Source organism: Danio rerio, chromosome 5, assembly GCF_052040795.2.
Source record: "Danio rerio strain M-AB ecotype USA chromosome 5, GRCz13ab, whole genome shotgun sequence".
Classification (NCBI taxonomy): domain Eukaryota; kingdom Metazoa; phylum Chordata; class Actinopteri; order Cypriniformes; family Danionidae; genus Danio; species Danio rerio.
This window is the reverse complement of record NC_141025.1, coordinates 27,838,611-27,863,061: the sequence shown is the minus strand read 5'-3', so window position 1 is coordinate 27,863,061 and position 24,451 is coordinate 27,838,611. Positions and strand designations below refer to the sequence as shown.

Below are 24,451 nucleotides of genomic sequence, written 5' to 3'. Positions count from 1 at the left end.
AATATTCTAGTATTCTGTATTGAATTCAGTTTTCAAGCAACAGCAGTTTCAACAGTGATTTCTTTGAAAATGAAGCAAAATGTTTTTTAAAATAAGTTACATCAGAGACCTTTCTTGCAATTTACCAGCATGAAGCGGTCATGTAGACAAACACAATGGAGTGCAAAAATTCAAAATGGTATAATTACAAAACAAAACAGGTCAAATGCAATTTTTGCATAATTACACAGTAGATAGATATTCTAGTTTTCTCCACTCTTTTCACAAGTGTTGCATTTTCATCATATACCGTAGTTTCCTTTAAGGCATTTCCCGATTTATAAAATGGGAAACTATTTATGTTTAATCATAACTCCTCTGCTATTAAGGAAAAAAAGAACTTTCCTAAAATATTTTTCTTGACATATTTTTTTATATTTTTGCTTGAATTACAGCATATTCATTTCCTACACTAAACGCACAGCAAAAACTACACAAAGCTAAGCTCTCGGAACATCTATAGAGCATAAATACCAATTCATCCACATACACAAGGCAACTAGTAAAACCATAAAATCATCGAGAAACATTGTGTTCGGGTGGTAGTGGTTCATAAATGCAATGATAATCCAAAAATAATAACATTGCAACATATAAAAAGCGAGCATGTAAACATTCTGAAAACACAAATGTTTTGAGAGAAAATGGTCCGTTTCGATCTGATAAACAAAGTACAATGGTCAAATTACACATGCAGGCTGTAGGAGTTTCGCATGGCTTTTCCATTTATTGCAGTTTGACAGTGTGAACTACAGCAGCATTCCCGATTTGCCTGGGAAGGAAAGTGTTTGTGGCAAATGGAAAACCAGTATGAAAGCATTTCTTGACCTGTCAATCGGATCGTATAGTCGTATGCTGGGCTGCTAAAGAAAGCATTTTTTTTTCTCTTTTAAAAAAAGCTTCTTTTTTTTTCAAACTCGTGGTACCAATGCGTGAATTTGTTCAGAAAAGAGGAGTGTTACAGTTCCTCATAATCACCCTCTTCTCTTTTTGCTGAAGCTTCTTCCTCTCCGCCCAGAAAAGCTTCAAGATCGTCTGTTTTCTTGCTTCGTGACTTTCTCTTCCTCTTCTCCTTTTCATCCAAGGCCCCACCTGTCTCATCCCTTTCTTTTTTCTTGTGCTTGTGTTTCTTCTTGCTGCTTTTGTCATCATCCTGAGATTAAATACAAAGTAGCAATATAACACAAGCATTTTTATAATAGTTTTTACATTAATCATTTCTTTTTCTACATTACTACACTAATAGTTTATACATTAATCATTTCTTTTTCTACATTACTGCACTAATAGTTTATACATTAATTATCTTCTTTTTGTCAATTAATCTTCACCCACTACTAATATATATATTCACACACACATACTATACTATACTATACTATACTATACTATACTATACTATACTATAATATAATATAATGTGTGTGTTTGAATATAAATTAGAGCTGTGGGTGAAGATTAATCATGATTAATTGCCTCAAAAATCTAAATAAAAGTTTGTGGGACATTAGACATGTATGAATTACATATATTTAATACACACATACATAAAACGTAAATGATGTATATGTACCACAAATGCATACATAAAAACGAACACATACAAATGTTTTTTCGATATAATTTCATCATAGACATATTTTTTATATCTAAATATAAATAAACATTTTCTCAAATATATGCATGCATGTGTGCATTTATATAAACATAATAAATATTCACAGTACACAAATATACATTATGTCAAAACAAACTTTTATTTTGGATGTGATTAATCACGATTAATCTTTTTCCAGCACTAATTGAGATAATATATACTGTATATATCATATAGTGCTGGAAAAAAAGATTTATAAGTATCAATTATAAATACCATTTTCACTATTTATATAATTAAGGAAAGAAAGAGAGATAGATGAAAAGAAAAAGATAGATAGATAGATAGATAGATAGATAGATAGATAGATAGATAGATAGATAGATTAAAGTTTTTTTTACCTCTTTACTCTTCTTTTTCTTTTTCTTCTTTTCCTTTGAATGCTTGTTTTCTTTTTCATTGAACAAAAAAAAAATATATATATTCAGATCCAAATATATTAACATCCAAATATGCACAGCTATTAGTGTATTGTGTTTGCAAAACAGCTCCTTCAGAAATAATTCTAACATTAACAAGCTTAGTTAGTTCATAGTAAACGTTTTGACTGAAATGGACGATACACTTTTCATGATTCTTCCATTCACAAGAACAGCATTTTAAAAATTATTTTCTGTACTATTATAATCTTCTCAGTAGTGACTTTTGACCAGTTTCGTGTATACCTGCAGGGCAAAATTGATCATTTCTGTCAAAAATAAATTGTATGGTGGTGTATATATAGTGGTTGTGTGTATTTATATAGTAAATGACATAAACAGTACAGTGCTACAAAACTATACAAAACATTATTTAATTGTTAACGATAATTTTATGTATTATTACTTTCAAGTTTAAACTTGATTAAAGCAATTAAGATATGAAACAGCCTATGAAATATAGCCTAATGACATCATCAAACTAATAAAATAATCAGCAAATGAGAACTAAATGACAGAAAAAGGAATTTCAGACAATCTCTCTAAAAGTTATAAGAATTACAAGATTAAAACATCCAGATTATTTAAATAAGGCAAATGTGTTAATTAACCATTACTAATGGTGTACATGTATTTGTACACTAATGCAGTCAGTTTAAACCAGTCATTTAGTCTTTTCTGAATATATAGACCATTTCAATGCGGCAATGTCATTGGTCCATGAACAATTCCTGCTTATTGTCTTTTCATAACTATAACAAAAGGCAATTTAATCATGACTTAACATTAAATCAGATATCATGACTTTATTTATCAATATATGGCTCTTTTTTTGATTCTCAGAAACTATGGAAATTACACATGTAAAACAGGAAAGATGTTAGGACCATTTTTAATGTTTACATTTATCAAATTTGTCTATTATAAAGTTTTTCTGAGTTGTTTAGATTCAAGAATGAATTATTGAACGTTTCTCTTTCAACTGTGCATGCGCAGTCAGCTGCTAAGCCAAGTGAAAGTAGGTTTAAGTAAAAAGGTAATGCAATACTGATTAACCACAGCTTTAGAAAGCAAAAGCTGAATCCTGGACATTTCAGGAAATTTAGAATTCCTGGCGGGACAAATTTTTAAGTGCCAAAAAGGCGCATCTCTGTGTGTCTGCAGAGCATGTGAGACTGTGTGAGTGCTGACAGGTCTCACATACACAGAAGGAATTGAGTAAACAAGGGAGATTTTCCACTACTTGGGGCCCGTTTCCACTGAGTGGTATGATATAGTACAGTATGGTTCGGTACGCTTTAATGGTCGTGTCCTCTGTCAAAAGGTAAATAAAAACTAACCTAACCGTAACGTGCCACTTTTTGGGTACCCTTTGCAAAGACGCCCAACTGAACGCTATTGGTTTACAGAGATACGTCACTCACTCCTGCAGCAAGCCAGAATGAAAACAAAGGAAGCGCCATGTTTTAAATACACAGCCGTGAAATTACACCCTAATATACGATATATAAAAATGAGCCATGGTCAACCTTAAACAAAAAATGTCGTTGTCTTGATGAACAGCCACAAAGACAAGAAGAGCAGAATCTGCCCTGTAGCCCGTAGTTTTTTACAGGGCTGTCTAAAGCATAAGTGGTTTCGCTTTCTCGTTTGCGCTCGCCGTGCATCTATATTTGAACTGTTGATAATAACGTGCGTGTGATTACTGAAGTGCTTCTGACACCAAATCCTGTCAGAAACGAACAAAGGCGAGACTAACGAGTGAAAAAACAAAGGAGAAGCCGAAAACAAAAAACAAATTTTTTCAGCAACCTAAAACACGAACAATTTGCCATATTTAACTATTATCATCACCTTATGGACTATTATGAACTCGGAATGACAGAAATACTCTCTAACAGAAGTTACATGTGCTGGTGAAGGTTAAAAATACAGATGAGAGGTTCGCACTGACAGGGCTATACTGTATGTTGCGTGTCGTTTTTTAAACCCAAATGAGGACTAAATGTATGCTGTGTGTAGTTTTCCTGTAGTTGGTAAAATATCAGAGACTGTAAGGGGCTGTATGTGTTCATATACGTTGCATTTATTTATTTTATGTAATTGCAGACGTTGCAGTAGGCTATTTTCCATCATTGATCTGCAGCTATAATCAAATCCTGTTCATAGAAAGGTTAGTAATTTTAGTTAAAAAAGTTAGAAATTTTATACACAAGTATTTATGTGTGTAAATCATCTGTTGTGTGAGAAATGCTTCTCATATGATATGTGAACGACCCGTACACCTTTACTTTAACATCTCTTGAGCGAAAATGACGTTGACTGAAAGTTTCTGTTGTACACCACACCAACCAAAAGAGTACCATTGGTTCCCTTAGCAGTGGAAACTCAAGCCTGATAAAGGTGACCCGTACCGCCCCACACTGTACTGTACCACTCAGTGGAAACGGGTCTATTAATCGATCACAGATGTTTGGTTATATTAGGAGGATACATAAGTGTAAAAGGATGATAATAATAATAAATAAAAATGTGTCACTAAATATACTTGGGTGGCCGTTATTATACCCGAGTGGCACCCCCAGGTAGAGTCTATGTGTGGGAAGCACTGCAGTTAGCCCTGCTGTAATTTTCTTTTAAATCTTTTAAAAATATTTTCCAAGTTATATTTCCATTATATATAAGTGATGTTTAACTGAGCAAAGAAAATGTCCATAGCATTTCTTATAAGATTTTTCCTTATTTCCTTATTTTCCAGAGAAAGTCTTATTATTCACTTTAATTTGGCTGGAATAATATATATATATATATATAAAAAAAAAAAAAAAAACTATTAAGGTCAATGTTATTAGCCTCCCTTAAGAATATTTTTTTTTCAATTGACTACTGTCCAGTGACTTGCCTAATCAAACTAATATGCTTAGTAATGAATAAGCTTTTAAATCGCACTTTACATTAGACAACACGTATTCATTCATTTTCAGCTTAGTCCCTTTATTAATCAGGGGTCACCACAGCGGAATGAACTGCCAACTTATCCAGCATATGTTTTACGCAGCGGATGCCCTTCCAGCCGCAACCCATAACTGGGAAACACCCATACACACTCACACACATACACTACAGCCATTTTAGCTAATTCAATTTCCCTATAGCTCATGTCTTTGGACTGTGGGGGAAAACAGAGCACCCGGAGGAAACTCACGACAACATGGCGAGAACTGCACACGGAAATGCCAAGTGACCAAGGCTTGAACCAGCGACCTTCTTGCTTTGAGGCAATCGTGCTACCCACTGCACCAGAATGACACCCACAACACATATTCACATATAATAACTAAAGGCTTAATTTAAAAAAAACTCCAAATTATTGCACATTATTATTAAGCTAGTTGTAATGTTATGTTTAGGATCAAAAACATGATCATGCTGAATAAGGCATTAATATGTATTCGTAAAACAGCTATCAAGCATGCAATAAGCAATTTAATAGAACTTGCCTTCTTGCTCGTCACTGCTGTCTTTGCTTTTGATCGACTTCTCCTCGATTCCCAGGCCAAAGAGGTCACCGTCGTTTTTACTTTTGAAGGAGAGCACAGCAGGCTTCATTGGCTCCGGGATTTTAGCCGCGGTTAGATCATCATCAGATAAATCAGGAAGATCATCTCTAACTGGGAACGATTCCTGGAGCAAACGACAAGAAAACAAAAGCTCTTTATTGGATATTCAAACCCCAAATGAGTAAATTATGCAGAGTCTGTGAAACGTGAACTTCTATCGTCATGACGACTCCAGTACCTGACTGACTTTCTGGACGACTTCCTCCTCGCTGTCAAAGTCAGGGTCGTCCATGACAAACGAGAGCATCTGTTCGGCCACAGGTACGTCTGGGTCTGAGTCTGAGGATTCTGCCTGAGCTGAACTGGGTTTGGCTTTTACAGCCTGTTCTTGAGGATGTGCGGATGCCGTCTGCAGAGCTGGAGTAGTGTGTAAAGGAGTGGGAGTAAGAATTGAAGTCTCCGCTTTCTGACTGCTGATGATGATCTCCTGGGTTTGGATCAGTGGCTCCCTGCTGACAGGTTTTGGCTTGTCCTCCAGTGATAATGAATCCAGAGTAGCCCTGAAGAAGCAAATGTTATCAACAATCACCTTTGATTCAGTGACTGTTTGCATATTTGATGCCCATAATGATGCTAAAAAATATTTAAATTTAATGAGCTATTATTTGTTAATCTATTAAAGTGTGTGTGAAATCTAAATCTGCTATGTTTATTTTGCTAGCGCACACTTGGATTCTTTGGGTAAACAATTAATCGGAGCAAGTTAATCCACTGAAAAAGTTATATTGGTTTTGAATGCTGCTTTGTTTCGGATTTGCAATCGCATATCAGACGTTTTAGATGTTGTTGCTGTGTTTGATGCTTCTGCTGGAGTAAATGTTTGGCTGAAAATATTACTTCATATAATTAATCATTGTGTTGTGTTGTTCGAGCCCCGCTCTGAGTCACAGAATCAAGCAATTACTGTGATAACGGTACTGAAAGCTGCTTTGTTTACGATTTGCACTTGCGTGTCAGCCATTCTGAATGAGAGAACAGATAATGCCCTCCACAAATACAGAAAGACACATCCTTCCAAGGAGGCGCAGAACGCACCCTGGTAAACTTTTAGCAATGTCTGACCATGTGCTTCTGGGTTTGGAGTGGTGGTCTTCTAAGTTGACGTCAGTTTGACAGCTTTAGCCACAATATTCTCAACCATGCCACTTTTGAGGGAATGAGAAGCAAAAAGAAAGCCCCCTACTCAATATTCAGTTTCAGTTGGAAGTACATTAAAAAAACTGAAATAAAAGCTCAGCAAATTCAAGTTCACGCTGACTAAGATTTGACTAATCAATGTTTTATAAGAAATCTAACCACATCATCAACATTGGCTGTTTTTCAAACTAAAATTAACTAATGAGTATAGTTTAGTTTAAAGCTTTATTAATCTTCTTGGGGCAATTCATTCTGACATGGTGGTGCTTCGCATATAACAAGAATCACACACTTAACACAATAAACAGCAACACTTAAAGGTGCATTATGTAAGTTTGACACCCAGTGGTTGAACTAGGTATTGCACTCCTAGATCAAAACAAATGCAAGAGCAGGTTGCCAGATTGGGGACAGGAGCAGGTAATATAATCTGTGTTCTAAATAAAAGCAAAGGGGGAATATGGAGGGAATATTTTGCAAAATAAACCAACATGCAACCGACACCTTGAATTTATTTATCAGAAACAGCTTCTATTTTTCACTAGTGGAGAACAGAAAACTGACAATGATCCCCTCAGGTACACCTCATGTGCTTTTGGTGTTAAATGCTAAAATGTGAGTTTGAATAGCCTTTTACATGACAGTTATTGCCATATACTGAAAGCAGCAACAGATAGTTTACCACAGATCTTGAAAATAAAACTAATCGTTTGAAATTGAACTTTAGATATTTAATATTTTCTATATTTAATGATGTTAAAGAGGGTTAATATGCATTAAATAGATTATAAACTTACCATTTCATGTGTGCCTGCACATTCTGTGTTTCTGAATGGCTGTAATTAAATTCCTGTCGTATTATGTCTGGTGCAAACAGCCAAATTGCTCATCACTGCATATCTACCTTTTTTAAAGGGATAGTTCACCTAACAATTTATGACCTTTTGAAGTTCCCCTTTTCTGCCGAACATAAAATAAGATATACTGAAGAATTTTAGAAACCAGCTAGCCAATGACATCCATAGTAGAAAGGAAATAAGTAAGTCAAAGGCTATCGTTTTCAACATTCTTCAAAAATTTTTCTTTTTTCTGATCAACAGAAATAAGAAACTTAAACAGGTTTGGAGCAAGTGAAAGGTGAGTAAATGATGACAGAATTCTCCCCTGTTTGCATGAACTTTCTCCAGCTTTTGTCACTTTAAGTGCTTGAGTTCTTCATGACAGAATGGATTCTGATTGGCTGTCAGTCTTTAATTGGTGCATCAACTCAAATAATTGTTAAGAAACTGAATTCAACAATTAATCAGTATTGTTATATAGTAGTTGTGATATAGTGCATCGTCTGAACTTTCCTTTTGAAACAAAATCTAAAATGATTATTACATTTTTATACCATCACAGATGTCAATAGCAACCGGTTTCCAAGATTCTTTAAGTGATATTCAAAAAAAAAGAAGTTTTAAAGCCACTTGAGGATTTCATGCTTACAGGTGTGTTTGAGGGTCCAGGTCTTCATCCTGAGCAACAGAAGGTCTTGGAACCTCTTCGTCACTGGAGAGGGTGATATCCAAGTCTTTACTTGAAATAGCAGCTTTGGGTTTTATTTCTGCATCATCAGGGTCCAAATCATCCTGGAAGCCAGCAACCATGGGATTGCCTTCTCTTCCTTCCCCTTCACTAAAACAAACACGATACAAGAATAGATGCAAATTGAACTTGTTTTATTCCAGCTTCAATGTATTACACTTTTGAATATTCAAAACCTGACAGAAACCACTGACTCAGTTCATTTACATGTAAAAATACAGTTCAAAAATAATCAAAAGGATGCATTAAACTGATCAACAGTGAAGACATTCATGTTGCTACAAAATATTTCTAAATGTTGTCCTTTTTAAAGAAGGCCAAAACACTGGAGACCTTGCCATCAAAGGAATGTGAGCATCCCAGATGCAAACACTGCATGAAACTAAAAAAATCCTCAGAGGATTTAAAGATGTTTTGTGTTGCCAAGTTGTGGAAAAAACAGTGTGTTGACAAAATTGGTGACTATAATAGATTGGTATGCCACATCCTGCTGCTGTAGGCACTTTGTATGATTGCACCTGTAAATTTGTTTATTCGCCTCATTTTACTGTAGGTTTGTTTTTTAAGACTGTTTGATAAAGGCTTTTTCAGAGAGAACAAAAGTAAATTTATATTGTTAGTATGAGTGACTTTAACCTCATGATTACTACTTGGTACATATTTTATCAGCCTATAATATAGTAAGTCTTCATATGCTGTTATTCAAAATGACCCTTTGTTTTCTATATTAAAGGGGTAATGAACTGAGAAATCTAAATCTGTTGATCTTTTCACATCCTGAATCAAATCAGCCAAAATGACAGGCTGTGAATGTGCCTCTCCACCCACTGAGTCTCATAGTAGTAAGGAAATAATGATGGAGGCATAAGCAGGTCTACATGCAGTAATATTGTACCACACAAGTGTGGGTACCTCATTTTATTACATGGTCACTATTACTTTATTTACTGTTACTGGTTGTTTGATATGTGTAAAAAAATTATTTTTATTTTGTTTATCTAAAACACAAATATTCATTTATAAAAGATACAGGCTGTGAAACAAAACTACAGTGTACACTCTTTAGCTATCCCTTCAAACTCTCAAACATTTTTAAATACCCAAGTTTTTAGTCAATCATAACAAACAATCCACCTAAAACAATAAAGGGGATCAAAAGAGGGCAGAAAACTCTTACTTCAAAATCATCATGTTTTCTAATGGAAAATGTAATGAAGTTATAAGTGGACCTCAGAGAACAGTACAAAATAAACTGAAAGGCAGCTAATGACCCCTTTGATATGCTACACAGTTATCTAATCATAGCAGTGGACGGTTACCTTCTTCAAGACTTGAAAGTACATTATATTGAATAACTGCAGGTTAACTTTCTATGTTTGACATTTGTACAGTTGTCCCTGTACACAACACCTCAACTCTTTCTGATTTTGATTATAATGTAACAGCGTACACCTTTTGCACATCTGCTTTGGAATGATAATTGAATTAAAGACGTTAATGTGGAATGCCTCTATAAATACAGCTTTATCCAAAAGTTTGGGCACCCCTGATCATATTCATAATTCCAAGCCATAGCCTGCTGGCCTTCCAAATTAGCTATTTTTTTTTGAATATATTATATACCCTATGGATAAAGCAACATTTCAGTACAGACATAACGTTTATTTAATTAACAGATGCAAGGCAGTTTTAGTCCTAACAAACATAGACAAGTGCAAAAATTTGGGCACCCCAACAGAATAATGACATCAATCTTTTGTACAGCCACATTTTGCTGAAATAACAGCCTGTAAATGCTTCTTACAGTCAAGGATACGTCTCTGAACTCTTGATGAAGACATTTTGGACCATTCTTCATATTCAAATTTCTCCAGTTCAGTCAGGTTTGATGGGTGCCAAGCATGAAAGGCTTTTTCCGCATCATCCTTCATTGAGCTGTTCTTTGTGAAGAGTGCACTGGACTGTAGAATGATGTACAATGACATTTTCAGCAGCGAGATGTTCCTGGAGCTCTTTGGTGGTGGCCTGTGGTTTGTCTGTGACCATTTTAACAATTTTTCGCCTTTGCCTTTCAGATATTTTTCTTGGTCTAGCACAGGGGTGGCCAATCCTGTTCCTGGAGAGCCACCTTCCTGCAGATTTCAGTTGCTACCCAAATCAAACACACCTGAACCAATTAATTAGGACCTGAACACCACGTGATGATTACAGGCAGGTGTGTTGATTATGGGTTGCAACTGAAATCTGCAGGAAGGTGGCTCTCCAGGAACAGGATTGGCCATCCCTGGTCTAGCACATCTTTCTTTCCCAAGAACTGTTCCTGTGGCTTTTCATTTTCTTACTATATTTCAGACAGTGGAGATGGAGACTTCAAACCTTTGTGACAGCTTTTTGTACCCTTCTCCTAATTCATGTCTATGAATTATCCCAGTTTTTAGATCATTAGGAAGGTCTTTTGAGGTTCCCATGTTGCTACTTTCAGCTTGACAATAAAGAGAAGGACAACTAGCAATCAGCCTTAATTAAATATGTTTTATCAGCCATCTTAAATATGCTTTTTCGTGATTGGTTGCACCTGTGTAAGGATTGTTAAGGTTCACTAAGTCACTCAAATCAGTTTTCTTTTGTCGAAATCAATTAGCATTAAGTGACTACAGGTTTTGAAACCCACACAAAAGAGAGAGTGCCCAAACTTTTGCATAGCCTATTTTTCAGTTTCAGTTTAATTTCACACATCTCAATACCGCTAAACTACGTATTTCCGTCTGAAAAACATGACATCATCTAGCTTTCTCTAGAAATTGAATGGCATTTCACTGCGTTCTTCTCTCATAAAGAAAGAGTACATTATTATGCAGCCACAGAGGGGTGGAAGTCTTGTGAATATTAAAAATAACAAAGGACATTCTAAAATATATAAAAATAATGATCTATTTAAATTGCAATAATATATTTCAATGACTATTGATCAAACAAACGCAGCCTTTGAGCGTAAAACTAACTGACCACAATCAGTTGAACTGTACTGTGGATCGTGTCACAAACCATTTTCTAACAAGGCAGCGTATCACATGAAAAAGTCTAGTTTTAGTTTAAAGTCAGTGTACCTGTCACTATCTGCAGTGCCCGCAGCAGCAGACGGCTGGGTGTTCATAGCCGCTCTTGTGTTGGAAGGGAGACTGTCCTCCAAGAAGCTTTTGTCTATCCCCTCGTCTGGCACAAAATCATCCACACTCTGAACTGTAGGCGGAGCCGCCTCAGATACTGGATCTGGCTCTGAGGAAATCCAAGAACAGAGAGGTCACATGATCTGGGTTAAAGCAAAAACATCTTACATTAAAAATATATCAACCACAGCAATTATGGCAAGTTCCATTCCCAACAAGAGGTGCGTTTAATAAATTACAAATGCTGTGATATGTTGACACGTTTTCCTAAAAAGCAAGCCGTGGTTTGATATCCTCCTCCTTTAGGTGGGGTGCAAGAGCTAACAAAACCCTCCGCATAACTCCAGAAGTCTTGTGATTCTCTATTGATCCACAACATATCCTTATGATGTGCACGAGTCTTAATCCTCTCCATTTTTCACGGCTTTGTAGGTCTTGCTCGAGGGAAAAAAAAATCTTTCTGAGAGAATGTGTGTGTGTGTGTGTGTGTGAATGAATTCCTCTCAGCCTTCAAATCCCTTCTGCAGTTCATAGCATTAGGGAAGTCCTTTAACAATGGGCCACTGAACATTTGAAGAGAAAAAAGCTCTCTTGTCCACCCCCCAAAAAAATATTAGCAGTGTTTTCTAATATAAAAAGCAAACTCAAATTTAATTACAACTCAATATTCAACAATTAATATTCTGAGATGTGTTATTTATAATTCTGAGATTTAAAGATATGTTACTACAAATACTGCCAAATGTCTTACCATCACTTTTACTTATTAACATCAAGCTAAAACTCACCCTGAGCGACGGCTGGAGGATCCTGGGTGGAAACGGAGCCAAAGAGCCTGGAGATGAAGCTGCGTTTCTGGTTTTGAGGAGCAGGAGCCTGAGCAGCAGAGACTGCTGGGCCGGGGTGAGCAGGGGACGGGGATGGGGAGGGAGACGCCGCGGGAGCTTGGCTGGTGGAGAGAGGAGGAGGAGGAGGGGACGGAGAGGGGGATGGAGACTTCTGAGAGGGAATGGGAGGCTGCTGAGGGCTACAGGGGCTGGAGCTGCTGGTGGAGCATCCGCTTTGAGGAACCACAGGAGACTGCGAGCCCGAGGAGGGACTCTGTCCGTTAGCGGGACCGGGAGAGTTGTAGCCTTTACTACGGGAGTCGTTCATTTCCAGGAAACTGAAAGTCATTACAGATATTCACCGTTTCATAAATGTCAAGACTGCACTGACTGCAGTTCGCAAACTAAAAATAGAGAAGCAGTCATTTCAGAAAGGCCTACAATGTAAACAATGTAGCTTTTGTGGAGGGATATGTACACCACTGTTTAAAGGTTTGGGGTGGGGTTTTTGTTTTTTTTGAAAGAAGTATATTATGTCTACCAAGGCTTCATTTATTTGATAAAAAAACTGTGATATTTTGAAATAATAGTATTATGTTTGCATTATTATTTATTAATAATGGCTAGTTATTTATCTGATAGTAACGCTGGACTTTTCAGCAAATGCTTTCCAGTCTTTGGTGTCACAGTCTTGCTTTGCATGGGAATATTTTGGTAAATACATTTTTCTATCATGCTAAAAATCATAAGGATATTCAGTAAAGGTAATGTTTTGTGAACATATTTTGTAAAATTACATCTGTAAATATATTAAAGCATAACTCTTGATTATACAAAATCTACAGCTAAGAAATAATTTTGCTCAAATTTGAAGATAATTTTCGCAACTATTTTTTTTAGCGGGCACGACAGTGGCTCAGTGTTTAACACTGTCACCGCACAGCAAGAAAATCCCTGGTTCGAGTCTTAACTGAGCCAGTTGGCATTTCTGTGTGAAGTTTGCATATTCTCCCAGAGTTCGCATGGATTTCTTCCGGGTGCTCTGGATTCACCCATAATCCAAAGACATGCACTATAAGTGAATTAGCCTATAGTGTGTGTGTGTGTGTGTGTGTGTGTGTGTGTATGTGTCTTTCCCAGTACTGGGTAGAGGATGGAAGGGCATCCGCTGCGTAAAGCATATGCTAAAATAATTGAAAGTTCATTCTGCTGTGGCGACCCCTGATAATCAGGGACTAAGCCGAAGGAAAATGAATAAATACATTCCAAATTTTCAAGTAATTGTATCTTAGCCAAATATTGTCCCATCCTAACAAAGTATACATCAATGGCATGCTTGTTCTTTCAGATGATGCATAAATAGCAATTGCCAAACATCTATATTTACTGTATGACAGGATTTACAGTCCAGGGTCATATTTGGTGCTCAAAAACCTCTATTTTTGTTTTATTTTTTATATTTTTATGTTGACAACAGCTGTGGTCCTATATATTTTAGTGAAACATCTTGTTTATTGAATTATTCCAATATTATCAAGATTAATGAATAAAGAGAAAATTCATTACTATCTCTTTTGAAAAACTTAAGGACTCATGATGAAAAAGAAAATAAAACCAACCCCAGTCTTTTAAACAGTGGTGTAGTTGTATTTATATAAATTGATATTGTCAAGAACAGCAAGTATGTGTTATGAAGTGTCTGTTTTGAAGTTCTTACATATCATAATTCTGGTCTTCTGTCTCCTGTTGAACTGATAGCTCTTCTAGCGTGGCATCGATGTCCAACTGATTAGTCTCTAGCTGTCGTAACAGGGTCTCTCTCTGTCAAAATTAAAACGACTGTTTCATTTCAAGCTCTGACAATTTGAGTAATGGAAAAAAATGATATCATGCAAACATACCAGGCACAGCTTATAGAGCTTAGACAATATTAACAATCACAAACAAACACTAGCTTGATTTGGAAGCTGTTTTACTATTATTATTACTACATTTTTATGGTCAAATTATACAACAGACAAAATACTAAAACATCAACCTGCTTACCTGAAGCTGCAAGAATGGAATGTTGAAAAATCTGTGCAAATATTTCAAACCAAAGCCGTTCTTCATGGAAGATTCTGCATAATGGATATAGGAGGAGCCAAGAGGCCTGCAAATCATGAAGACATCAAACATTACAAAAGAATAACCCAACATAATTAACTCATGAATGAACAAATTACATTAAATTTGGCAATAACTCATCTCAACCTATTTGTGATAAAACGCCACCAACAATCTTCTGCTAACAAGATAACAGAATTAACAGTCTAATTCCTTCCATAATGTGACATTTATTCAGGTTAAATGAGAATAAAGTGACATATGAATTACTAATTACATTTAATTACTGATGAAGTCATAAATCAATTACAATAATGCAAATTTAAGAGAGTTAAAATGGTTAATTGACACATTTCTGTTCAAAGTAATGTTCTGACCTATTAAGACCAGTGATGAAGTCACGGATGTCATCAGGCAAAACGACTCTGTGTTCTCCCATGTCTCTGTAATTTCCGAGCACACACACTGGCACATGAGTTGGCACCTTAGGCAACTCCCGAAGAATGTAATTATAGGTCCTATTGGTGCAAACAAAGCTTACATTTAGCAAAAGGCGGCGCAAGCTGTGAAGTTGCATTCTGACTGTGTTTGTTGGCCTACCACTGCTTGGTGATGTCAAACATCATGATCACACCATTGCAGTTTTTATACACGTCCAAAAACTCCGCGTCCAAAGCCAGTTCACTCTCCGCCTGCTAAAAGCACACAGACATTTACATTTATTTTATTTTTTATTACATTTATTTATTTATGCATTAATTTATCCACTTTTTAACAGCATGCAAACATCAAAGCATCATGCAAATTACTAAAGTTTTATCAACAACAAAGTATAAAAGACATTTCAAATTAACACGCAACTTATTGTATTTAAAAAATTCAGATGCAACTTCTTTTAGATAATTCCCAGTCATTTTAGTCTGAGTAGGCATTTATCTATCACCTATTAATAGATAGCAACGTCTAAGTCTTAAATGACCTAAAACACCTAAAACAACCTGGTAATAAATAGAGCTAAATATCAAAAATTCCTCATGATAAGTTAGTTTATTTTACCTAACAGTTGTTATAACTAAATTTGATAGATTACTATTATAGATTTACCTCTTGAGGTTCATTTTCCAACTTCAAGGCTTCACTTTTCTTTTTCCCCTTTCCTGTAGATTGTCAGAGGTAGAAAATTATTAGTATAAATTACTATTCAAACCTTTTCAGGTTAGTAAGGCATATTTTTGAAAGAATTTAACACTTTTATTCATCAAGGATGCATTAAATTAGGAAAATATCATTAAATATGTTTTTAATACCACAAACTATTTGTCGAATAAATGCTGTTACGTTCAACTTTCCACTAATCAAGCATCAAAAAACAACAATATTAAAAATAATAAGAAGCATAAAAATAAATATAAATAAATAAATAAGTAAACAAACAAATAAATAAATAGCAAACAAACAAACATACAAACAAAAAAAATCACCTAAACATTGACAACAATACTAAAAACTGTTGAAATTTCAGATTTACATCACAGGAATAAATTGTAATAGTTGAAAATATTACAGTTTTACAGTTGTTGTTTTTTTTCTTCTCAAATTAATGCAACCTTAGTGAACTTCTTTCAAAAAGATCTTGGGAATCTTAAACTTTTAAACCACATTAAAAACATTATACCAGATATTAGCTCAAAACAACTTTCAGCAACTTTAAAAGCACCAAAAGCAGGTAACAAATATGTGTGGCCTTTTCCTTTCTCATAAAGGAAGTGACATTAGTGGCATGAGCAAGAGTTGATCTGTGGTATTTGGGTATCACACACTGCACATCAGTACACACAGTTTTTTTTAGGCGTGTTAGACTAGATACTTCTATATTTTTCGCCCAACACAGTCAGGCAACACAACATTTTTGCACTCAGTTAACAGAACAAACAGATCAAGCGCAGGCAAGTCCTAATCTAATGTCTACAATCTATGGAGTTTCTCACCTACACCTTCAGGAAGGGGGATTTTTTGGCCTGGTCGGACAGCAGTAAGAAAAATACCATTAATAGAAATGACTGAGAATGATTGGTTCAGGTTGGATGAAATGGGCTTCATGGATGACCATCAGAATGAGATGGGGAATGGGTTAAAAAAGTAACATACAGCACTTTCACAGCAAAGATATAAACAGGATAATGCATGGAACACACTACATCACATTCAAAATCTGCTAAATTACTCATATGTTTGTAGACTTTGTGAACATTACAGATCAGGGCTGCACAATATAGTCACATTGCAGGATTTGAAATGTTGAGTGGGGATTATAATAAGCAGCCACCACATTTTACATATGACTATTGCATTTCTATATCTAAATACCGTTAGATTCCACAGAAAATCATAAAACACTGTTAATTTATTTATCTTAATTTAGGTCTATTCTTGTAAATTTGTTTATTACATTTTATGCAAATACTCATCTTCAAAATAATCCCAATCAATTTAAAATGATGATTTCATGAGTTAAAAAATAATCTTAGGAAATTATATTTATATTGCAGTACATATTGCAGACAAACAAAATATTGCAATGTCATTTTTTCCAATATTGTGCAGCCCTTAAGCCTTTTTTGAGGGGGAAAATCACATTATACCAGATTTTGTATTCACTTTAAGCACAATAAACTGAACTGAATAGACAGAAACATGAGCTTCATGGTTCAGAGATGCTTGACAAGTGATAACATTGCACTCTAAAAGCTCCAAAGACATCAAGCATGATTAATATCCTGGAATTACAGTCTAATGCATTATTTAAAAAAATCATAATCATCATAAAAAGTACCAGATTGCAAATCAGGGCAAACCTATATACTGACTGCACTGTAGTGTATTCCAGCTTTAAAGGGATAGCTCACCCAAAACAGAAATCTACTCACTGCTTACACACTTTTAATTAGTTGTTTTAGTTTTAACACAAATAAAAGATTATAATTGAAAATAATAAAAGAAGTATTAATAAACAATATCATAATATATAAGATTGAAAATAATAATGGTAACCAAACAGTTACCCATTACCGCTGACATTCATAGTGAGACAAAATAAACACTTTGAAATTCAGTGGCTACAAATCAACTGTTTGGTTAAAGACAATATTTTTTTATGTTCAACAAAAGTATAAAAATTGAAAAAAAAAACTTTATTAGGTTTGACATAAGAGCAGAAAGTATATGATGGTATTTATATTCATTTTTTAAATGATCCTTTTAGATAAATATGACAGTAGTGCCTACAAATTCACCTGATAGACATGTTCAAATAAACTCACCTTTATCCACCACATCCCAAACCTCCACCTTCACCACGTCATCAGTAGCTGAGGAGAAATGACAAACATGAGCAGTTCTGAATGACTGACATCACTTCCTTTCATTCCTTTAAATGAACATATCTTTCTGTCGGCTCTAGGAATGAGTGAGTGAGAGAAAGTTTGTATTTTTCATTTCAACTATAGTAAATCTGTGTCGATACCAAGAAACCCATCCAAAAAACTTCATCTAATCGAAAAAATTAGTAGTTCCCCTTGATTCAAAGTATAAAAACATGAAGGTTTCCAGATACTGCATTAATTTCTAATAATAGGGTATATGCAAAAGGACTTTTAATTTTCAGTAACTCAGTTTAAGTGCTTTTGGTGAACTGCTGTTACAAAATTGATGTGTTTAAGGTCTGCTTTCTTTAAAAATCCATGATCTTCACTGCCTTATTGATATACAACATAAAGTGGATCTCAGACAAGATGCCCTGCATTAAATGACATTTTTTCCACGACGTGTCTTTGAAATATGAACATGAATTTTACTCCAGTATTTTCAATGAAGTTTCTGCACTCTCCTGCTGATCCTGAGGACCTTTTATCTTGTACGCTTGAACAACTAAATGAACGCGCAAGCCTATTTAACTAATTATATTTTAAATACATTACAACATCAATGCTGTAAAAGAAACGTTATGAAATTGAAAAAAAAAGTTACATTAACTGTTTACCAGAAGTTTGTCGTTAGGGGAAAAAACACTAGCTGTGAATATACCCTATTCCAGGGGTGGCCAACCCTGTTCCTGGAGAGCCACCTTCCTGCAGATTTCAGTTGCAACCCATATCAAACACACCTGCCTGTCATTATCACGTGGTGTTCAGGTCCTAATTAATTGGTTCAGGTGTGTTTGATATGGGTAGCAACTGAAATCTGCAGGAAGGTGGCTCTCCAGGAACAGGGTTGGCCACCCCTGCCCTATTGAATTCAACTAGATTCCAGACCTAATAAACTGTCTTGACCATGTGTTATTTTTGCTATTCTTCCTAAATACATATACTGCTAATTTTGCTTTAATCATGATGTTAATCAATTTCCATTCAAATTTTTGATCATGTTTATTTCCTGCCCCATAGATAAAAGCTCTTGTTGTGAAAATTTCCCAAAACCCTAAAAGCTATTGGTCTAGAAAAAGGTAAATTAGCCTCATACACAAAAAAACACTGTGATTTAGATATATATATAGACCGGTATATAAAGCATTAAATTATATAGCAAATAAAATTCTATAGTATATATATATATATATATATATATATATATATATATATATATATATATATATATATATATATATATATATATATATATATATATATATATATATATATATATATATATATGTATGTATGTTCATAGGTAGATTTAGGGTTTAGGGGTAGGGTAAAGGATAGATTAGGTTAAGGGTTTCACAAACTAGAAAAACAGTGGACGTCAATGAGTGAGTGTGTGTGTGTGCGTGCGTGCGTGCGTGTGTTAGGGCTGCACAATACATCGTTTTGGCATCAATATTGCAATGTGTGAATCTGCAATAGTCACTGAATGCTGAATGTCATGGGGATTATTGTTGACCAGGTACAACAATTCAGAACACAAGAGTATTTTGTAGTCATTTCAGTTGAATCAAAATTCTGTTTATTAACTGCATGCGTTTTTTTCACCTGTGTTAACTTTTTAAATGAGTTTAAGGCATTTGGGCTTAAAGTTTGCGTTAACAAAGATTAATTGTATTTTATTATTTATACAATAAAGACTATACAATGTTATTGTACATTTGTGTACATTACTGAATACAGTTAGACTACATTTGTTTGGTTGATCTACTACATTAATCTGTGCTTGTAACTTGTTTATTATATTTTATGCAGATTCATCACCTACAGAATCATCCCAATCCATAAAAATTATACATAAAACAAAAAAAAAATCACCAATAGAGCTATTGAAGTTGTCTTGTGAAATATAGCAATATTAAATAAAATAAATCGCAATTAAAGTTTTTTTTCAATATCGTGCAGCCCTAGTGTGTGTTTAAGTGTTTCAAGCATCATCTCAGATACAAGTAGAGTCATGCCTTTTATCAAAAGTAGAAGGCCTCTCTATAAATAATAGCAACAGCTGATGCTTAAGATTTTGGCAGAAGGAAGTACATAAATAGGCAAAACAAACTCTAGAAATCACTGTCACTAGAGATCACTTTTAAACTAGTCATTTAAAGCATTAAGCTAATCTACTTTTCCCACTATCCGACAGACTGAACATTTACCTTGAGCTATTTTGACATAATTAAGATGCACAAATGGAAAGAACAAAAACAAAATTACATCAAAAAAAATAGAAGAATTTTAATAATAATAGGTTTGTATAATAAAATCTTGCAGGCTTACTTTTGTAATTCCAGTGGATGCTAGTGACCTGGATCTCCTGAGTGGGAATATACTCCTCCTGGAACTTCTTACCCTGCAGTCGATGCCACAGGGTGCTTTTCCCAGTGTTTCGATCTCCTCGGATAACAATCTTCACTGAAAGACCACACAAACATGTTACATCTTGTGAAGATAACAACATTAGCTCAAGCACACAGAGCCCAGAGGCTCCAGCAAAACTGCAGCACAGACTTGATTTGCTGCGACATGCAGTGTGTGTGTTTTGATGGAGTCCAACAGTGTGCATAGCAGCAGAGATATTGAATACCTGAACATTTGGAAAGAATCTGAACATTTATCAAAACAAACAAATTCAAAACGAGCATATATTACTTAATTCTATATTTAACCCTTGTGTGCTGTTGTTTTCATCCACTCTGGGGTGATTTTGAGGTGTAATTTGGCAACATTTTTCTCTGTGTTTCAGCAAATAGAATGATTTTTGGTGACAAATCTTATTTTGGAACATATTTTGGCAAATGCTTTAAAGTTTTTCAAAAACTCAACAATACGCTCTTTTTTTTCATATTGACTACCCTTTTGTTACGTTTGTGACTTGTTTTGCCCCATTGACTTCCATTATGACCACATTTTTTGATTGCAAAGCCATGACAGTTTATAATTGTGCAGTCTTGATCATTTTCCCTGTTGGGAAGACATACAATTTGTCATTTTAGCTGTTAATCATCAGTTACCTTGCTGAAAAGCTTAGTTTCTGGCTTTTGTTTGGAGCATAGTGTGTGTGTGTGTGTTTGTGTGTGTGTGTGTGTGTGTGTGTGTGTCTGTGTGTGTAAGAGTGTATGAGATCTTTGCACTTACCTTGATATGTTTGATAAAATAAGAAATAAGCAGCTCAGCTCTCAGAACATAGTAAACATATTAAGTGCATTTATACATAGGCCTGTCATGATAAGTCATTTTTGTTGTGCGATATATTGTCATAGAAAAGATTGTGATAAGTGTTATTATTGTCATTTTAAGACCAATTTATGTCTGTGTTTATATAATGATTTGTTTATTATATAATTTTTATAATATAATGTAATTTGTTGTTTATATATGTCATTAACACATTCAAAGGACAAAAACAACGACATGTAAATGCTTTAAAAGGGCTTTAATGTTATTCCTGAATCGCCACTTTTTTGGAAGTAGACCACAGATTCGGTACCAAGCTCATTTGGAGACCTTCTAAACCTGTCGGTAGTTTTCAGGAAAATGTGATAATTCAGCTTTTCTTTACCTTTTAGTAAGCATTGTTTATATATATATATATATATATATATATATATATATATATACATACATGTGTGTGTGTGTGTGTGTGTGTGTGTGTGTATATATATATACACACACACACATACACACACATATACACACACACACACATATACACATATATATATATATATATATATATATATATATATATAAATAAAAAAAATCGCTAATTCCTCCAATCGAGATTAGATTAGATGAGATGACAGAAGCTGCGCAATCAGATAAAATTTTGAAGACATTTAGTATAAATAATTTAATTTATGTAAACATGATGGAGAACATATATTGCATCACCAAATATTATTAAAGTCATGTCCGATAAACCAATATAACCACAATAAATCAATATATTGGCTACTGTGATAGGCGTATTTATACAGACACAGCCACATACACACTATGATTAGCTGTTTTATTCTATAAAACTCCATATAAAAGCCAGAAACATTTTTGCACAGGCCTAGCTAAAGGGTTATTGCTGCCAACAGGTGATCAAAGGCAAATGTGACAAATTGTACCTCTTCCCAACAGGGTAAGCCACCAACAATCAAGAAAGCATAATAATATGGTGTCATGGCTTCGCAATGAAAAAATGTGGTAATAATGGAAGTCAATGGAGCAAAAACAGCCACGAACGTAACGAAGGGGTAATCAACTTGAACAATACACAAGGGTTATTTGTACATTTTTCCGAAAGACAGCAGAAATCTGACTTACTGTTGTACTGAACCCCTTTAGCGAATCTTCTCTGCAGACTCTGGTTCATAGACTGTAGGCCAGCAGGGATGTTCTTGTCCTTTATAGGACCAACCGGCTCAGAGCCGACAAGCTTCTTTAAAGCAGAGAACATATTGACCAAATTATCCCTCTAGGTGCGTAATAAAAATATCAAATATTCTCGTCTCAAATCTGCCTCCACAGTTTGTCTGTCTGTGGTTGGACTGCTTTCTTGCAATGCTCATAAAGCATTTCTATATTAGTTTCATGGATGAATTAAGATGCTTTGGCACAGCATGATATCTCAGTATGCGTTTAGGTCTTCATCTCTGGATGCTTTTCCACTGTATGACACAGCTTTTGCAGAAAAGCATCACAAGTTCTCCTCATTCAAGCGCTGATTTACTTCTGTTCTGTTGGAAATACAGGAGACAAAAAAAAAACCACACACACACAGTTTAAAGCTTAATGTAGCTGAAATTCATTATATAATAATTATATTGTAGTTGCAAACATTTGAAAAGCCTCTTTTAGGTTGTAGTACACTGCAGAAACTAATTTCTAGGAATGCTCGAGGTTGTGACTCAAAGCCTAGTAAGCTGCCTATATAGTGTACGTTTCGAGGCACCATATTTGACGTCTTAAAGGGTCACGAATCACCAAAACACATTTTTTTTAAATGTTGACAGTCATAGAGATGTCGCACTTTGCTAAAAACACTATTAGGATACATTTATTTCATTAAATAACTGCTGTCTAGTTAGGGAGCTCGATAAGTTTTGAGACACAGTGAACATGATGTTTGTATAATGGAACACAGTGTACGTAAAATCACTGAAGGAAGAAATCTATCAAAACACAAAATTGCATATAAATGACCGGACTACTGTTGACTGCTGATCCGTTAGGTTTTTGACAGGTACACACACTAGCCTGCTAACGCGGAAATGACTAACTGCACATTTAACAGATTTACAGCAGATTTGTGATGCACTTGTACTTACAGTGATATCGTCGTCTACTCTAGACCGACTGAAGGATTAGATCCATAGCTCCACATTCTACATTTCTGAGCCACTGTGCAGTGTGCTGATACTGAACCTGTACAGCTTATGAATAATGAAATCATTGAAATTTTGCTCTCTGTATTTGTGAAGCACAACACAGTACGATTACATTCTCGCGGATATTACATTTCAAAATAAAAGTCCTGTCACGACTTTGAAAATATTTGCTAATCTGCCAATACGACGGATTTAAAATATATATATATACTATAACTATTGTATTATATTTTGCTATAAATCATTATATTATCATATATGTAAATAATATTATATTTGCTAACCTAAAATTATATATATATATATATATATATATATATATATATATATATATATATATATATATATATATATATATATATATATATATATATATATATATATATATATATATATATATATATATATATATATAATTTTAGGTTAGCAAATATAATATTATTTACATATATAATAATATAATATCATATATATATATATATATATATATATATATATATATATATATATATATATATATATATATATATATATATATATATATATATATATATATATATATATATATATATATGAGCAATATCACACAAGTAGCAGTGCGATATGGTTGTATATCGGCACTGTTGGGAGGCGTGCGTTGGCACGAGACCACAGGCCGAGTGCCTTAGTGCCCCACCAGTGCCGATATACAGCCATATCGCACTGCTACGAGTGTGATATTGGATTTATACAACAGTTTGACGGCATAATTGTGTATATAGAAAGAAAATCAAACTTGGAGAGTCTCAAAAACCCTTTTGTATGAGCAACTACTTTCTTCTGGATTCAAATCATAAGCTGACAGTAAAACAGTTCAGTGTGCATCTTTTAAACTTTAGATCTGTAGTGTCTGCTTTTTGCTGGTTGTATGTGGGTGGAGTAATACACAAAGGGTAAAGAGGCTGTAGGAGTTCTGATATATATATATATATATATATATATATATATATATATATATATATATATATATATATATATATATATACACACATTATGAAT

General features: G+C 34.5%; 2 protein-coding genes and 1 long non-coding RNA gene across 6 annotated transcripts in view; 2 read left to right on the top strand and 1 right to left on the bottom strand.

The window, feature by feature from the left end:
- On the bottom strand, positions 1–23,502 carry rabl6b (RAB, member RAS oncogene family-like 6b). Of its 4 annotated transcripts, none has more exons than XM_087253525.1 (17): positions 23,354–23,502; positions 22,350–22,762; positions 20,313–20,447; positions 17,880–17,927; positions 16,548–16,577; positions 15,664–15,716; positions 15,160–15,254; positions 14,937–15,077; positions 14,500–14,605; positions 14,171–14,274; positions 12,415–12,791; positions 11,567–11,735; positions 8,361–8,549; positions 5,914–6,235; positions 5,616–5,799; positions 2,038–2,087; positions 1–1,192 (listed from the first exon to the last, which is right to left on the bottom strand). In XM_087253525.1, exons 2-17 carry the CDS (start codon positions 22,480–22,482, stop codon positions 998–1,000), a joined length of 2,331 nt encoding a protein of 776 aa, XP_087109651.1. In that variant the 5' UTR covers positions 22,483–22,762; positions 23,354–23,502; the 3' UTR covers positions 1–997. The 4 variants fall into 4 exon arrangements, with proteins under 4 accessions (XP_087109651.1, XP_087109652.1, XP_087109653.1 ...); XM_087253526.1 differs by having other exon boundaries at positions 22,350–22,757; XM_087253527.1 differs by lacking the exon at positions 16,548–16,577.
- Positions 1–24,451, top strand: part of lman2lb (lectin, mannose-binding 2-like b) — a 90,429-nt gene that overhangs the window by 64,011 nt on the left and 1,967 nt on the right. The gene's annotated exons all lie outside the window — the stretch shown is intronic.
- Positions 9,456–13,672, top strand: LOC147843989 (uncharacterized). Its single transcript, XR_015491246.1, has 3 exons — positions 9,456–10,571; positions 10,772–10,852; positions 10,898–13,672. It is a non-coding gene; the product is annotated as an uncharacterized LOC147843989 (long non-coding RNA).

What these genes read in the sequence shown, in the direction of transcription:
- rabl6b (XM_087253525.1), bottom strand. Translation starts at nt 22,482, where the DNA reads ATGTTCTCTGCTTTAAAGAAGCTTGTCGGCTCTGAGCCGGTTGGTCCT. An exon ending in TTGGGATGTGGTGGATAAAG is followed by an intron (nt 16,578 to 17,879) that starts GTGAGTTTATTT and finishes CTGTCCGACCAG; the next exon opens with GCCAAAAAATCCCCCTTCCT. An exon ending in CCCCCTTCCTGAAGGTGTAG is followed by an intron (nt 15,717 to 16,547) that starts GTGAGAAACTCC and finishes GACAATCTACAG; the next exon opens with GAAAGGGGAAAAAGAAAAGT.